The sequence below is a fragment of the Hirundo rustica genome, chromosome 1 (genome assembly GCF_015227805.2).
Source record: "Hirundo rustica isolate bHirRus1 chromosome 1, bHirRus1.pri.v3, whole genome shotgun sequence".
NCBI classification, from domain to species: Eukaryota; Metazoa; Chordata; class Aves; order Passeriformes; family Hirundinidae; genus Hirundo; species Hirundo rustica.
In genome coordinates, this window is record NC_053450.1 from 138408147 (window position 1) to 138426562 (window position 18416).

At 34.7% G+C, this 18416-nt stretch overlaps 1 protein-coding gene across 1 annotated transcript in view; it reads left to right on the top strand.

Annotated features, from left to right (window-relative positions):
• The window catches only part of ARMC3 (armadillo repeat containing 3), a 70444-nt gene that overhangs the window by 18812 nt on the left and 33216 nt on the right, over positions 1–18416 (top strand). The window contains exons 4-10 of the mRNA XM_040069517.1: positions 1898–2023; positions 3145–3213; positions 3546–3721; positions 5060–5254; positions 5890–6073; positions 11426–11578; positions 11705–11810. Coding sequence (XP_039925451.1) covers positions 1898–2023; positions 3145–3213; positions 3546–3721; positions 5060–5254; positions 5890–6073; positions 11426–11578; positions 11705–11810 — 1009 coding nt within the window. The remainder of the gene's footprint in view (positions 1–1897; positions 2024–3144; positions 3214–3545; positions 3722–5059; positions 5255–5889; positions 6074–11425; positions 11579–11704; positions 11811–18416) is intronic.

Below are 18416 nucleotides of genomic sequence, written 5' to 3' on the forward strand. Positions count from 1 at the left end.
TGTCGAAGTTTTGGGGGGTTTTCTGAAATATCTGTCCAACCTATGCTTGCAGTAATAAAGAAATCTTATAGTTTGCATGATGGAAACTTTTATCATTTTGTTGTAGAATTTTATATTCACTGTTTAATAGAGCTTGTTTTAAATATGACATAGGTATGGTTTTTTATTTTCTATTCTCAACAGATCTGCATTTGGGAAAGAATTCTTTTTTTCATGTTACAGTTTGAAACTTCTGTACCAGCGTAGTAATTTTAAGCTTCAATTTCAATGAAAAGAACTTCTTAGCTTTTTTTTGTTACTTTTACACAAAGTTGTTGTGTTGGTATTTGCTGTGCAGGTGATTCAGTGCAGACTGCTCAGCCTCCTTTATCAAGCTTATTTCTATATGAGTTAGGATTCTAACAAGTCTCCAAGATTCCAAATCTTCCAAAAGTCCCTGTATAATCTATAGCTAAACATCATGTTCAAGGTACTCAGGAGACAAGCAGCTGTATAACAAAGGCTCAAATTTATGTAGCACATAATTTCCTAAGTTGTCTCCTACTTATTCCATGTTATTCGATGTCAATCAAATTGGTATACACTGGTGGTATTCTTGCTCTGATTAATATGGTTTAATTTTAATTTCTATTTAATATATGTTATATTTTAAAATTATGCATTTATATGCTGATTATTATACTGATGTAAATTACCAACACTGCTGAAGTTGTGAGAGAAGAGCTGAAAGCTTTGACAGCTGGCTAGGGGTCACTGGGTTCTGAAAGATGTTTAGGTTCTGCTTAGTATGGCAAGCTTGGCTAAGGGCATGAGATCAGATTCTGAATATGTGAAGAGAGAATGTGGACTGTTGGGAGACAGCTATGAACCGTAAACTCTTGCTGGCTCCTTCCCTCCTGTCCACAGTAAAATATATCACACTGCAGGAAAATAGATGTTTGTCTTTTATGTTTATACTAAAAGAATAATCCTTTAAATTATTGATGTAGATATTCCTGTAATCTTCCAGAATACTAGACTGTAACTTTGCACTAGAGAAGGGTTGTGTGGCACAAAAGAAGGAGTTGTTTTCAGTTAATTAATTGCAGTTAATCTATTTTTTAGAGTGATGCAAGTAAATTAAGTCCCATCCCTCAATAAAAAAATACTTCCTCCATTTTAATCATGTCTTGGCCTGAGAATGAGCATAGATTTCCAGTTTCCTCTCACACTGCTCACTTGTAGCTAGGAAGGACAGGCATGGTTCATTAGAAAATGAATTATAAAGCTGTTGTGGGAACTGAGAATAGGAGTAGGATTGGGATTTTGTTTCTTGGGGTTTGTGTGTGTTCTGCGTGAGTGAGAACAGAAGGCTGTAATCACACAAACTCCTCTGTTCTTGGCATGTCCAGCACTTATTCAGCTACAAAACACTTCATTATCAAGTGGTAGAAATCTCAGGTATGAATTAATGATACAAATCCTGATAGTTGCTTTCCTTGAGGGATAGTAAAGATCCACAGAATTACAGAACTGTTATTTTGAGGAAAATGAAATTGGGAGGCAAACAAAGAGGAAAATAAAATGCATTCACCTGATACTGTTCACCTGTACTTTGCTAAGTAGAAAGCTTTCATTTGTACTTCCACTGCAGTTTCTAACAAATGAGTGGAGTGTCCAATAGACAGAAGCATCTTTCACTTTAAAAATGTGAATGAATCTGAGATACTACTAATCCTTGAAACTATTTGGCACATATTTATTTGGGATGTAAATTAGATGATCTCCAAAGGACCTGTCAGGCCTCTGTGCTTTGATTCTACTGTCCAATAAAAGATTGGTAGTAGTTTTGCTTGATTCATTAGAACTGTGAGGTTGCTGGCCTTTTTCTTGGGCTTTTAACACCGTTCCTTTTCAGGTGATGAAAACAAAGTGATACTTCTTGGTCTTGGAGCATTGGAACATCTGTATAAACTCCTCTCGCATGAAGATTCACTTGTACGCAGAAATGCCGTCATGGTATTTGGCATCATGGCTTCTAATCGTAAGAGTCTCAAGGTTTAACTATTTTTCACTGTGTAGTCATTAAAACAAGAGGTTGATCATGTCAAAAAATCCTATATTAATGGCCCAGAATAAAGAGTAAGTGATGAAAGGTTGAGTTTCAGTGGCTGTTATTTTTATAGTGCTTCATAGACCCATATCTGATAAATGTAATTCAACAGGTCTTAGTTTGGTGAATGTTTTACCCTGTTGTCTTCCATAAGGATATCCGAACCACACCCTAAGTCTTTTCTTCAACTGCCTCCTGCCTGTCATGCTGCACTGGACCTTACCCTCTTAGGTTACTCTTAATTCAGCATTAGCATGTCGTCAGTGGTGCTGCACAAACACGGATTTGAATGGACAAGTATCTCCCATTTATATTCACATCTTAATTGTTTTTTTATTTAAAAGTAAATTAAACTCATACCTTTTCTTCTTACATTTCAACAGGTTGAATATGTTGATAATAACAACACAGCCCTGTAGGATCGCATGGTCTGTCGCAAAGAATATTACTTGATTTTTCTCTCCAAAGGTTGAGGTTTTGCTAGTTTGCTATTGACAACATTAAAAATGCAATCTGAAAGTCTTTACTGTGATTTTAGTAAGACCTGTGTCATTCATGGTTTCCATTTGCTGTGTGGGCTGGCGTTAGCATAAAATTGCAAAATGATAGCTTGAAAACTAAATAACAGAAGGATTGCTTTTAATTTGATAATTTTAACCACAACTAGTTTTAGCTATTGGGGTATGACTTCTTTGGCAACTAAAATTGTGCAATATTTAATCAAAATTATTTAATTCTGATTTAATTAAATTAATATTTAATACTTCCTAGATGCAAGTGTTTTGAATGAAGTTTCAATGAAATACAGAGAAACTTAATATGTATCAAATGTCAAATAATGTCATCTGCTACTTGAAAATCTCTGCTTTGTTGTTTTTTTCCTGGGCCCATTATGATCTTGGTCAGCCTTTAATTGTGTGTCTTTCCCGGTCAGATCTTTTTGTCACTCAAGGAGTGTCCATAAGTACCTTTTGCTTGGAGCAGTTTCTATTTCTTTATTCAGCCAACAATGCCTAACGAAAGCCTTCATATTTGTATTTACTTCATTGTAGATGATGTCAAGAAGTTACTGAGCGAACTGGATGTCACAAATTTGCTTATATCACAGCTAGCGCCAGAAGGTATCTTAAAGTATTCATTCCTTGTGCAAAAGTTTGGTCAGAAATAATTTATGATTGCCATTTTATCAGATGATTTAATAAAATCCATCCTGTAACTTGTGATTTTTTCCTAGTGCATGTTAAATAGGTAAATGCTTTTATAGGAGTAGCTCTGTAGCTCACTGAGTAGTGTTTTGTGTTGTACAAATGGAAAAAGATGTGTATGGACACATCAGGTATGGTTAACAGCTATTATTTTTTGGCTTCAAATAATGTTTTAAACTATTGGATGAGTGAAAAATACTCTGTGCTGAATAAAACTTGATCAAAATGCTTCTTTTTTTTCTCTGCAGAAGATGTAGTTACTCATGAGTTTGCTACTCTTTGTCTAGCACATATGGCTGTTGAATATACTACTAAAGTAAAAATATTTGAGCAAGGTGGGTTAGAACCACTTATCAGACTGCTAGGTAGCCCTGATCCTGATGTTAAGAAGAATTCACTTGAGTGTATCCACCTTTTGGTACAGGTAATGTTTGCTCTTGTTTGTTGCCTTAAATTACAGAGGCAGATAAGCATTTGCACCCCTACCCCTGACAGGTGCAAAATTCTTTGTGGGGTTAGTAATTTTAAAATATTTGTTTCCTTTACTCCACAGTGTTCATATATGTTTTTGAAACACTCCTTGCACCTGAGTCCCTGAATGTTAAAATAGTTATGAATGAAGCTGGCTTTTAATTTTGTTGAACTTAGTGCAGTTGTCTGTGCTGTACCGCAGTAAAAGTGCAATCTGTATGAGGTTCAGATTTTTAAAACTAAATAATAATTTGCCTTCTTAGTTGAAAAATGTTAATCTTAGTAATGAGAGTTCTAATCTGTCTATCCAAAAGGTTGGAATTATCCTATAAATTAAAGAACTACCAATTGCATTGTTTCTTGTTTTTCCAGCAAGTCCATAGCACAATTTTGAACATCTTTTTAATGATAGGTGAATGCTGTCAACAGCTCCTTTCCCTACTGGGAGGAATAGCTTCGTTATTGGCTACTTTCACTAATGTCATCCATATGCCGCTTAGCAAAAGAATGGTGCATTTGTATGGCAGTTCTCTCCCATGGCTTAAGCGAATCAATTCAGTAATGAATTTAGTTTATAACTCTATCTCTTTTGGGGCATCAGAGCATGTCTATTCAGAATCACATTTTACTCTTTCTCCTTTTTTACTATCTCGCTGTCTTTGTTGCAGGGTATATCTGGATAACTGCACCTGGTGCTTGCTTATATTGATAAGGATAATTGCATGCTGCACATGTGCAATAAGCTATTTAAAAGCAAATTGTAATTTATTTATTTATTTTCTTTTTTATTATAATCAAATACTGTCTTTTTATTAAGCTGCACACTCACTGTTTAAAGTTGAAATTTTAAATCGTCATTTTATAATTCCTAAAACAAAAGAAGATATAACCAGGCAACCACAGCAGAGTGCAAAAAACTGTTTTTCTCCTACTGAGGTAAATAAAACCAGTGAAACTAAATTTAAATAAAAACTTTCTCAAAGAAACATTTATGTTGAGGTAAACATGGTAAAATCAAGAGTGAATAGGCTTCTTTATACAGGACTAGATTTTGTAGTGTGTACTTCAGTCATGCAAAAAACCCCTCGAATTTAAGTTTGTGGGGCTTGATTATATTCAGTTTGATTTTTAGTTTAAAAGAAAGAAATCTGCAGAACTGGAAGCTCTGGAGTATTGACTCACTTTTAAATGTCTGAAATCAAATTTTCAGTGTTCTTTCTGTACAGTGAGAAATTGATGTATTGTTATATTCTCTATTACTAACATTCTTTGTTGTAATATTTTACTGCAGGATTTTCAAAACCGTGCTGCAGTTCGTGAACTGAATGTAATTCCACCCTTGCTGGGACTGCTGGAATCTGAATATCCAGTCATTCAGTTGTTGGCCCTTCAAACCTTAGAAGTAATTAGCAGGGACAGAGAAACCAGGATATTACTGGGACAAAATAAGGCATTAGATTGCCTTCTGAATATACTAGAAAACAATGTACGTTTTACCTGCCTTAAGAGTTTTTTTGTTTGTGGTGCTGATGTTTGTATGACTAATGAGAAATATTACTTATTTTATGTAAGAGAGGCACAAGTACAAAGAGTTACTTGCTTGGAGGGAACTATGATAGAAATAGGATAAGCTAGAATATCTAGCTTACTAAGAAAAGAAGCAAAGACATTTCCCAAAGTGTTTATTATTCAATATTTGAATGGAGTTTACTTTATATAATGGCTTTAGACACAACTTCCTGTTGTTGTTTATATTATCATAAGACTCAGTTTAGTGCTTCTTGAGTTCAGGTGTCACAATGGGAGATACAATGCATAGAGGTATTAGTGAAGTTTTTTAAGTTTTAAGATCACAGGCCCATTCTGAGTACCTGTCTAATCCTCTTTGAAGTAAACAAAAAACTTCTGTGAGTTTTACTATTTTTAATAAATCGTGTTGAATCCTAAGTCATCATCAAATAAATTACATGAAAATATTAATTTGTAAATATGTACTTTGCAGTATGAATGTACTGCCCAAAAGAAAGTTACAACAATTATCCTACAAACTTAAAAGCCTAAGATATTTTAGTTGTGATTTCAAGGTATGGTTGTTTTGTTTTTTTGTTTTTTTTTAATTAGGAACTCAGTGATCTACATATCGAAACTCTTGCTGTGTTGGGAAATTGCCTCGAAGATGTGCATACTCTGCAACAGATTCAGCTGACAGGAGGCCTTAAAAAACTACTTTCATTTTTAGAATTCTCTACTGTTCCTGATATTCAGAAGAATGCAGCAAAGGCAATTACCAAGGCAGCTTATGACTGTATGTGGCTTTTCCATAATCCATGGACATGAAATTGTTTATGAAATAAATTTTTATCCAGAATGAGGCCATCTTCTCTGGTTGAGGGTACTATTTGTGCTGAGGAAAGCACTGGCAAGAATTAATTAATTAAAGTGATGAGTCTTGCCAATCAGAACAACAATTGGATGCAAGGAGACTATATATATATATATAGATAGATAGATAGATATAGATATAGTTGAAAATGTTACAGTTTGGCCTCAATTTATTTTTAATTTATTTTCATTATTTTACTTTATTATATTCTTGTAAAATGCTGTCCTCAAAGGAAAACGGAGCTCTGAAAACATGATCCTTGTCTTTTATTTGGTGATGCCAGCTGACTGCCATCTTAAGCCACCTTTGCTGGCACTGTTTCTGCCTCTATCTGTTAAGACTTCATTGTAAGCTGACTTCCCTTTGCATTCAACTGCTCGTATAAATGTCAGGCAATTTCAAATACAAATTCCTTTAACAGAGGCATGAAAGGAAACCTTTCAAATGGCTCGCAGATTAATATTCCCAGGGGAGTGAAATAGTTTCATTGTAATCTTTTTATAATTATTCATCCTATAGTTCTTTTTTTATATACTTTTCTTTAATTCACCAAGGAATTCTGAATTAGGCAGAACATGCTCATCATTTATGACCACAAGGATGCTCTTTTAATCAAACTATATTTGAAATTCCTTCTGTACATAGGCTACTGAGTTGCAACATGTGCCAAGTGGTGGTGTGTAACAAAATGCAATGTAACTAATAACATACTTCTGACTATAGATTTTACTTCTGTCAAGGGATTTTTATGACAGTAGAATTTAAATATTTCATTCATAATTCTGGCACCTTGCGGTTGAATCGTGGCTTTATGTGTATTTTAAAAATATGTCATTTAATTTAATACATAGATAAAATAATCTCTCCTTTCTGGTATATTTCAGACCTCTTTTCATCTCTCCCCATGCTATCTTTCTGATTCTTTTCTCACCTTGCTTAGTGTGATATCCTGAATATTTGTAATTATTTGGATTGAAAATGATACACAGAAAGAGTGTCCGAGTATTCTCTGGGTTTTTCTGTGCTTTTGTTATTATCTGTTGGAAGCTTGGCAAGTCACTGAAAATTGTTTTCATTAATGTTCAGGTATCAAAGATAGGAAGGGACCTTCTTATGTCAGTATTTTCTTTGTGTATTTTCCTATGTTGTTATTTTATTATGCTACTTAGGACTGTCAGTATCATTTTTATAGTCCTGTGACAGGCTTGTAAGTTGTATGCTAAGCAGATTTATATTTGCTCCTACTGCTTTCTGCTGCATCTTACTCCTTTATCATATTTATTTTCAAATAAGCATAGCCTTCTTGTCCTCTTTCACACTTTTTTTTTTTTCAGTTTTTGTGGCCTAATATTTTAGCAGCTGTTAGTAGAAGCATGTCTGAGCACATTTTTAAAGCACAGTTGCAAGAACACATAATATATTACAGTACTGCCTATGATCTTATATCATGGGATGTTACCGTCAGTGAAGATGCATCTTCTTGTCATGCTTCTTTACAAATGGAGTCAATGAGGTTTCATTATAAAGGTTTGCTCTCTTCTTCAGCCTGTGACAGTTAGTATGAATGCAGCAAGCTGGGAAAATACATCAAAAGAAGATCTAAAATATTTGCTTTCAAGCTGTAGAATTTTGGTGATACCCAGCTAGACAAAAGGAAACCTGTTGTCCTGTTGCAGTGGAAAATGCAGTCCAGTAAACTTGCTGCTCAATGTAGCCTCCAAAAGCACTGAATTTTCCAGCTGCGTAGAGATACTGGAATAAAGCCAGCCTTGCAGTGTAAAGAGGAGGCCGTTATAAGAAATAGTCCAAGTGCAAAAATAAAACAGAAATATTTTCATGTTTTGTTTGTTTGATTGGATTTTGGTTGAAATCACACTAAATAGCCTATCCAAAATGCCACACCAATGTATACTATACTAGTACTTGCCTTGATGTGAATCCAGTATAATACAACACAGCTCTTAGTTCTGTAGTAACTTTTTAATTAAATTTGCAATAGCTATGCATTCTTCAGGTTTGATGATCAAGGTTGCAATTTACCAACATTTCCTGTATTTTTTCCTTGGGGGGAAAAAAAATTGCTTTTCATTGGAATGAAAAACCTACTTCTGCTGTGACAGAACATGTATCTAGCTGGTTTTGTTGTTGTTGTTGTTTTTTTTAATCCTGGCAGCTGAGTATACCACAGTATCTGGTTTTGAAATTATTATTGTTGACAGATGGAATTTGGTTTTGGATTGTTTTTTTTTTTTTCCTGATAGATGTGATCATAGCAAGCAGTTTTGTTTTATGTCCCTCTCAACCCTTTGGAAAGGGACTTCTGTAACTTAATGTTGTTGTTATAAGATATATTTATCCCTTAAGAGTTATTCTCAGTATCAGAATAAATTACATGGTATGAACATATTCAACTTTAAATAGTATCTCTAGAATGCTGCTCTGTTTAAGTACATTAAAATGGATTATATTTCTATACATAATCATTATGCCGTTGTCCCTGATTTTTTTTTGTTCTGTAACATAATTTTGAATTTAATATATTAATTTATTGATGATTTTGTTTTGTATGCTCAGAATTACAGTGGTGAATTATACTGTGATTCCTGCCTTGCCCACCAAATAATGCAGTCATTTCAGAATGCTAAATATAATCTAATGCTATAAATTATTGAATGTCTGTGAGTGGATTATCTGGACTATTGATTAAGGAGAGCCTGATTTTCCCTTGACAATGCCAGACACACCAGCAACAACAAAATGCTGTGGAGTGTTTATGGACAAAGTGATGATCGCACTTGCTCTGCCAAACTTCTGCTTTGAAGCTCTCCACATTGTTTCTGTGTATCTCAATGCATCTCATGCGCAAAGGGGAGCACACTAAACATGCTCTGTAGCCTGATTAACAAATGCATTTCATAATACAGATCTTTGTTTATCTGCATTATCTCATCTCAAGATCAGTGGGAGGTCATGATACTATTTAACATTACCTTTTTTTCATTTGAAATTGGTATAAATAATTCCACAAGGTGCTGACAGTGACCCGAATTGTAATGAGTAGAATTCAGATCATGATTTTTGGGTAAGAAGGGGAAATAGGAAAATATATTAAAAAAAAAAAAATAGTTGTCTTACTATGTGGTCAGTGCATGAAAATCTGGACAGAACTGGTTGGTCCTCCAAATTCTTTTAGTGGTATGCTTGATTTTCCTTCATGTTAAATCAATGTATTCAAATTACTTAAGGGTCAAGAAATTAATCACTATAAAAATGGTATTGGCACTGAAATATGAAGTACTTCAGTATAAATCATGTTTTTCTGTTGTGCATTCTTTCTAGTCTGTAGTAGAGGACACAAAGGAAACAAGTCATACGCACAGGGAGATCAGCAAAAAATGCTCATCCCTTAAATAGAATTGGAACCTGGATATTGAAATATTAATAATTTTCATTGATCTAGCTACCTAAATATACTTGCATACTTTTTATCGTAAGCTCAAATTCAAGACCTGTTTTTCCACATTATTATAAAATTATTTTTCTGTTTAAAGTATTTTAAATTACTATTTTCACTCATTCAAATTATTTATTCATATTATTGTTTCATATAGGCATAAATTATATTTAAAATAAATGCTTACCCATCATCATAGCTGCTTTTAAAAGCGAGAATATTTTTAAAGAAAATCTGTAAACAAATATGTAACTTGCTGTACAATAAACAAATTACTGAGGCATGAAGAACCTCTAGAGATTGTTATTAGGGATTATGGATTATTTTGGCAAGCAACAGGCCAGCGACATACTTGGTAACTTGTCAAAGTAGTATCTCATCCCAACTGAGGCATTCTCTTGAGAGCTGGCCGATGCACATCAAAGTTGTGGCCAAAGCTCTGCTGACACTTAAAATCCTCTCTGTTTTATTTGTTGCATCTTGGTTTTGTCTTTGTTTTGGGATTTCATTTGCGTATCTGAGGATTCTAAAAAAGCTTAAAACTGAGCTGAAGAGGAGAAATTAACTGCACCTGTTTCATTTCTGTGTTTTGAGTCATTTCTGCTCTAATTGCATTTTCGATCAAACTTGCTCTTCATTGACTTTGTGGACTTGTATTTGTTTACTTTTATTCACTACAGATTCAGATTTATCTAAAAGAATACTTGCTATTTTTTTCCTTTTATTTTTTTATTTGTTTGGAAGGCAACAGTCCAAACAAGGGAATGTTCCCTCAGAACAGTAAGAAGCACTGGTAAAATTTCTAAATATTTTGAAGTCCCACTGACTTCCCAGTTCCTGAAATTCTTTAATACATTCCAAAATTCTACTATGTAGGTATAACTTCCAGCATATAATTAGTCTGGTTTAAATTATGCATATGGTTAAATGTTTATTGACTCTCATCATTGTAGAGCTTCCTTGCTGTCTAGTGCCTTTCTGCATGAGAAAGTTTCTTTCAGGGTTCTTTCTAAGAAACACCTGCATTTCTTATCTCACCAGTGTTGGGCTGAGGGAGTTTATCAGTTTATTGGTATCTATATACAGATGTCTGTGGATACTTTGGTGCTGTGTGTTGCTACTTGTGCAGAGGAAGGAGCTTCTCTCTCCTTCTGCAGCTGCTGGTGGTCAGTGCAGTGTAGGGTGAGCACTGAACACTGTGCTAGACAACAAAATTCAAATTCTCTGCAGAGTGGGCATTAATGAAGAACTACAAGCTGTGCAAAAATGATAATTTTCTTTGTAATGCTCCTTGCCTTTTTTTGGACTATTTTAAGACATTGAGTGCTATTCCACGAAGTTCAACTGTGCATTTACTGGTATGTTCTTGAATTTTATGCTTTTGGACTTTGTTAGCATAAACCGAAGTTCAGCCTGATCCTTAGTAAGTATGATCTGTTACATTGGAAAAGCTGTTTCCATCAAGCCTGTATGCATTTTGTGGTTTTAAAGTCTTACAGAGAACAAACTTTGCATTCTGTTGGAGTATTTATGTTTATACTGTGTTTATACAGTTTATACTGTGTTTAATAGTCATTATTTGGGCTTGGTTCAGAGTTCAATGAAGCCTAATTCAGGAGTTGGATTTGGATGATCTTTGCAGGTCCCTTCCAACTCACGATGTTCTATGATGGGATTTGGCTCAGGTCCTTTGCACATTTCTTAATGGCTGGTGCCTCTGTTACCAAAATATTTCCAACAACAAAATGAAATCAAATTCATGTCCTTTTACCGATTTGGAAAACATGCAGGTTAATGCTATTGTTATTTCTCATTTAAAGCTGAAATACGAAAAATCTTACATTGGGAAGAGGTTGAGAAATTTCTCCTAAGCCTTTTGGATGCTAACAATGATGGAGTTAAAGTTGCTGCTTCCCAAGCCATTTCTGCCATGTGTGAGAATATAGACAGTAAATGTGTCCTTGGACTCCAGGGTAAGTAAGGGGGGGAGAGGATGCAATGTGAATTTGTGTTTTTTCTGTTTATAAGGACAGTATTACAGTTTTGCAGACTGCCATGGTTTATTTAAATGTTCATACATACAATTATTTCTTTCAAAGGGATTCCCCAGCTAGTACGGTTGCTAAGCAGTGATAATGAAGAGGTAAAAGAATCTGTAGTGACAGCATTAACTAATTTGACAACAGCCAGTCCTAAAAATGCAAGGTGAGTCTGCAATAATTAAATTATTATTTATAATACTAATCTGAAGTGATAATATTTTGATTTTTAAAGAGTGCCTCATCTTGTCCTTATCCTACAAGGAAAGTCTGATTTTGACTATAAGGCACATTTGGTGCTTGAGTTACCTGCAATTGCTTGGTTCTCATCAGTGTTACAAGAGTTGTGCTGTCTCTACTAACATTAGCTTCATCAAGCAAAGGGATGAAGTAGATGTAATGAAAGCAGAGATATAAATCACATTTTGAAGAGAACATATGAACAAAATGTGCCTTATAATCTAAAGCATTTGATGTGGACTTCTTTTTTTAAATCCAAAATCATTGATATATCCTAAAACTTGATGGTTCATACGACTGGTTTGTCTGATCTAAATCCATTCTTTGAGGGAGATAGATCTCCTGATTGACATTGGGGTTTTTTTGTTTTGTTTTGTTTTTTAAATTATTTCCCAAGTAATAGAGAAATCTTGTTGTGCATTCTCTGAAAGAAAAGAATCCAAATTTACTAACAAAGGTAACAATGGTTATCTCCCTATATGTTCCAAAGCAATTGTATCAACTAAATTCTACTGTCAGCTGCAGCATTCTTCTATGCCTCTATTAGAAGTCCTGTTCAGGGAAAAGTAACAGAGCAGCGTGATGTATGTGAGCAGTCACACGTAACTTAACAAACAAACAAAAAATCCTTAAAAGTTTCCTGGAATATACTTAAAGAAGTTGTAATCAAGTCACAGGCATTCTTTGAAGTGAAAAAGTAAAATAACTCACTAAACAAATTGTTTCAATTTATTGATTCAGCTCTAATAGTCACTAATATTCACTTTATGTTACCAGATGGAGCAATAATTTGACACAAGAGAATAATACTCTGTTCTCAAGATTCACATAGTACATTTTTTTGTCTGATATTCTGCTCTCCTCATGTGCTGGACTCTTCAGTTGGTGTCAGTGGGAGTCACACACACATGAAACGAGCACAGTGCTGGAGACCAGAGGTCAAACTTTCAGCTCCACTTTAGCTGGTTTTCATAGTGCAGCCCTTTGAGGTTTCATATTGTGGAAAGGGGATCTCTGGAGAGTTTTGAGTTGGTATAGCAGCTTGTGCCAACTCATTCCATTTCTTTTTGCTAAGGAGATAGTCAGGAGATGGTTTAGCTCCACTGCTGGAACAATTTTCTGAGACCTCAGGCAGGGAAATAGCTGTGTCTGTTCCTCTGCATTATAATGAAGTTCATATTTGTTTCTTGCTGGGCAGAGTCAGGAAATTATAAAGGTGGCTTACATATACTTCTCTCTCCTTGCAATCCAGCTTCAAGTACAATATGGAAGCACCAGATAATCTAATCAGAGGTCTTCTGTGAAAATCAGGAAGCAATAATTTACATTAAATATGTATATTGGATGAATTCCATGTGACTATATAATTACTTCAAAGCTTCATTTTTAAATCAAAACCATTAAAAAGTCAGAGAAGGGTCTGAGTGTGACTAGGATCTATAAATGAATATATAGTGTAGAACCCTTAGCTGATACAAATTGGTATAGTTCCAGCTCACTGACTGACTATCAGTCTCATATTATTTTACATTCACATAATAGGGGAAAAAAAATAGTTTGGAGAAAATTAATTCCAGATTGAGTTACCATAATCATATTTCATACTAGAATATTTCATTTGTATGTTCTGTAGACATTGAAAATACGTGTACAAATAATGAAGATGCTGATGCACTTTTATAATACTGTTACTTCGCTCTGTCATTATGTTGACAATATTCTGATCTCAAATGAAACTGATGAGACTAGTGCCCTTTTATCAGTTATGTATTGGATTCTTGTTATAAGCCCTCAAAGAATATAAAATCAGAAAGTTAGTAGCAGCAGGTGGACCTTATGTGGCAAGAGCAAAATGGGTCCAGTGATGGGGACGACTGTTTGCTGTAAGTACTTTCACTTTTTACTGGCCAGTTAAATATTCAACTTTGTTGAACTCATATGCATGCATTCTGCTGTATTTAATTTCATGAGCATTTTTCTATGTTACATTAATTTGAAGGATGTGGACCTTGCCCTTTTATTTGGTACAGTACATATTTGAGGGTATAATATATTTCTGGTTTTGCTGGAATTTCATTGTTCTTGTTAGGAATATCAAAAACTGTTGCCAGCTTTTCATATATTATGGGGGAAAAAAAAAAACAACAACCAATTTAAAGGAATTGTGTAATTAAAACTCCCACCATAGGTAGCTCATAATGATAAAGTCTTCCATTGATTAATAGCACAAGAACAGCATAGGCAATGGGCAATACTACCCCCCACTAATGTATATTAACCTTGACCTTTAGGTGCTTCCCCACAGCAATGAAAGGCTAGTTCTCTACCCTTACCCAATCAATCCTTTGTTTCTCAACTGAGCTAATAAAGGTGTCAAATATGGTGGAGGTTTGGTAATTAGAACACCTGTTCACAATGAATGGGACAGACACCAGCTTGTCATTTGACACAAGTCCTCAAGCAACCACGATTTAGTAAAAATAAATAAATGAAGGAATTACTCTGCTTCCCATAGTATTCTAACAAAAAATCTAGAGCCGAAGAGGATGAGTCCCATACAAGTGGTTTGAGTTTTCAGGTTTACTGAAGAACATGGATTTTCAATAGGATCTCTACCAGAGTGCATAGCAATTAATATAAATAATTTCTAAAATATTTCAGCATTTAAGTTTTTGCTGCAGAGATGATGTGTCCCAATTCAGTAGCACATAGGAAAAAATACAGTGATCAAATGCCTCATTAGTTTACAGACTGACACCCCCAGAATATGCTTTTATAAGAATTTTGCCATGAGGACAGAGTTTTAATGCTAATCAATATTGATAATGCATCCTTGTAAACTTGTTAATAATTAGGCTCAGTAAAAATAAAATTGCAAATCAATTGCAATTTAAAATCCCATGTGCTTATTCTAAGATGTTATGTTACTATGTGTACATAGCTCCAAGGTCATCCTTGATTTATGTGTCAGAATTTCTGTGGTCTGCTTCTGAAAAAAAAGAGAATTATGTTCAGCTGAAAATTTGCGTCCATCTTTTCTATCGCCTTTTTTTTTTTTTTTTTTTTTTTTAAATCCAGAACAATTATGTGCTTTCTTGAAAACTGTATACAGTTATTTGGACAGCAAAATGCCATTTAAAGAATCTCTGAAGCTCTCTGGTTTCGCTGTGTCCAGGCATTGGGCAATGTGGGCGCAGTCACTTCGGTAATGGATGTGATGCACAAATGGAACAATTGCACGTGAACAAAGAAACAGCAGCGTCATCTGTTGGGCAGGAAAATAAGTGATTCTGTGCCACACATCTAATCCTGGAACAAATGGCTTACCTCAGCCTCTGCCTATTTTTTCTGATTTGAAGTATAATAAATTATTTTTGCTTTTCATGTATTTAGGATAAGATAATCATGTTAAATATAAATATGATATTAGAAGTAGCACACGGAGATAAGCTCTCACATGTACCAGTTAGTCAGACATTAATTTGATCAGCTCTTTTCTTCACTATTGTCGTAGCACAAATGCCATTTCTAATAGCTGCCTTCATAAATCTAGCAGTGTCTGAATCCTGGGCACCTAATGGATTTGCCGCTAAAGGAAAACATATGCTTGGGAATTTAGAACTTTGTACTGGACATGAAAGCTAATTAATTGCCTCAATAATATTTGTCCTAAATTGTTTATTTTAAGTGCAAAATTTATAGCGTTCAGTTAGAATTTGGTCTGAGGGAAGGGGGAAAAGGATGTTTTTTCTTCATCTGTACCAAGGGCTCCAGGAAGTTGTGGTACGTGACAGACTTATGACAGAATATTTCTCCTGGGGTTTATAATAAATGTCATGTGACAAAATTCTGTTTTATATCTGGATTAAAGATAGTAAAATATCATCCCAAAATTTACAATGCCAACAAGCTTTATGTTATTTAATTTTCTAATTCTTAAATCCTTCACAGGAATCTGATTTGAATTCGCAATGGTTATATCCATAGAGGCAGTTCCAGGCATTAGTGCAGGATCTGAATGTATGCTTTCTCAAATGTATCAAGATTGTTAAGATTTGAGAGTATTTTGTGATGGGAGGAGAGGTTGGGAACTCATTGGTTATGGACAGTGCCCAGTGAGGAGAAAGTGAGTTGTTCCCTTGACTTTAGTGGGTGTTATATCTATTATTCCAAACTGAAATTCATATGCTGATATAATGACTCAAAATACGTCCTCAATCTTTTTCACCTGTAGTGAGAGTGCCTCAACTTTTTCAACTGAGACTTTCAGTACACAACAGATTTTTTTTGTTGTTGTTTTTAGGATGAGTATGGCTGTCAAGGAATAAATTTGAAGAAGGTCCAGTTTTTTACATTCCAAATACTGCTATTATTAGGAAGTAGTGATTACTACCAAAAGGTACTAATATCACTAGGTAGTAATCTTCTCTATTAGAAAATGGGAAACTTAGTAATAGCTTTTCTCTTTCAAGACTGTGGATGGAATCTAACTCACATAAATATTAAAGTGTCAATTTTATGTAAGATAATATATTTGCATGAATATATGTATTAATTTATGAGAACAGGATCAGAATTTTCTAGAATAAAAGCTGTATATAATAGCATTAGAAGGTGATGATCCACTGTAGGTTTTGTCTTTTTTGTGGTTTGACAGTTCTCTATGACATAAGTTTGTTTTTCTGAAGGAGGAAATCAACAATAGAACGCTGGCTGTATTGTGTAGACATCATATGTTTCAATACTGACCCCTAGTGACAGAATTATATTTTTGAGTTAATGTGCTGCAAGGTAAAGATATTTTTGAGTTTTGAGGGTCGTGCTATTACTTTTTTACATTAAGATCTACATCTACACCCTGTAAAATACAGTTATCTCAGGCCACAAACAGGTTTTTCTTCTTCGTTTCTCTTACTGTATGACCGTATTGTGGGAGGTACTGTATTAAAAAAAAAAAAAAAAAAAAAGAAGTCATTAAGTCATTACCCACTACCTAAGAGCTCACAAGCTTTTCCTTGCAAGTTACGTCTTGGATTCTGTTGAAAACTGCAAAATGTTTTATGACAAATTTGTGCTTTGGAAGAAAAGCTGAGTTAAGTCCTGTGTCTGGGATGTCACTCAGAAATGGGTTCCCACTAAGACTTTAACATCACATCAGATGACTGATACACAACCCACGGACATGGGGCTGTGCCCTGCTGGCAGTCAAACATCTTTCATACAGCCAGCTGTACTGTTTTTCTCTTAGATTGGGAAGGCGTGGCTGCATGGGAAAGTCTTGTAGGCTCAGACACTGTGACTGTTTTCTTCCCAGTACAGTTCTTCTTCTTCTTTAAAAAAAAAAAAAAAAAAAAAAAAAAAAAAAAAAAAAAAAAAAAAAAAAGCATTCTCCTGGCGTATTTTTTGGCTGTTGTTTTTTAACTTCGGGGTTATATTCAAGACAAGGACCAGTATAGAGCATTTATCTCTGTGTAACACAGTTCTCATGTCACCACATCCTAAAGTGCATGGAAACCTTAGTAGGTCCAAAGTAGTCTCAGACAGAACACTTCTGATCTGGAATGATGATAAGTGCATAGAAATTCTACTCCTTGTAGATACAGCAGAATCTTTTGGCCTGTTTGTACACTCCTCCTTTCAAAGCCTTGCAGTATGATCACTGGATGGCTAAGATAATTTCACTCAGAGCATGTTTGTTGTCACCTGTAACTTGCTGTGATAGATTTTTGTAGGATCAGGTACAAACTTTTTCTTCCTGGATGGAGACTCCTAAGCCTGGGAGAGAAAACTTTCTTTTGTGCAGAGGCACAAGTACCATGATTACTCTTGAGTGTGTATCCTTGCAATGTCATTCAGTCATATGCACTAAGATAAATTATGCTTTTTATGAATTAAAAGTGGCAAGGGTTATTTTACTTATGAATAAATATTTCAAACAAATGTATATGCATGCTTTTGCATGCACATTTTCTTTGCAGTAGATTTCTAAATTGAATTTAGTGTATGTTGAGTATAGTGTGAAGTTGTTTATTTGAAGTGTCTGTAAGAAAATTTCAGGGTTATGACTGACCATGCAGAATAATTCTTCCCTGCTGTGAATTTAACCTGTGCACTAACTATGGCATGTTGTCCACTTGGACTGTCATCTGGTAAAAATAAGCTTTCACAAGTAACCTTAACATTTTGACATACTACCTTAGTAATTTTATCGTAACATAGTAGTTTATGCATATTTTCTTAGAGATATAATTTAAGGAGAAAGGGCCAAAAGCATAAATTTCCGCACTTCAAATCATTGTAAGAACTTGAGCTGTAGCAAGGCAAAATAGACTACTGCCGTTTGAGATATGTCCACATTTGTCCAGAAGTTATCCAGAAGTGAAAGCTCAAGTTCCCAATCCAAAGAACTGTGTGTAGAGACTGACGTGGCACAGCTCTTTTATCCTTCCTCAGCTGGCGCTTCCAAAGATGAAGAAGCATGGTCTCCTTGCTCCCTGCGTTCAGAGGAATTGTGAGGACCCTGATTTGGCTT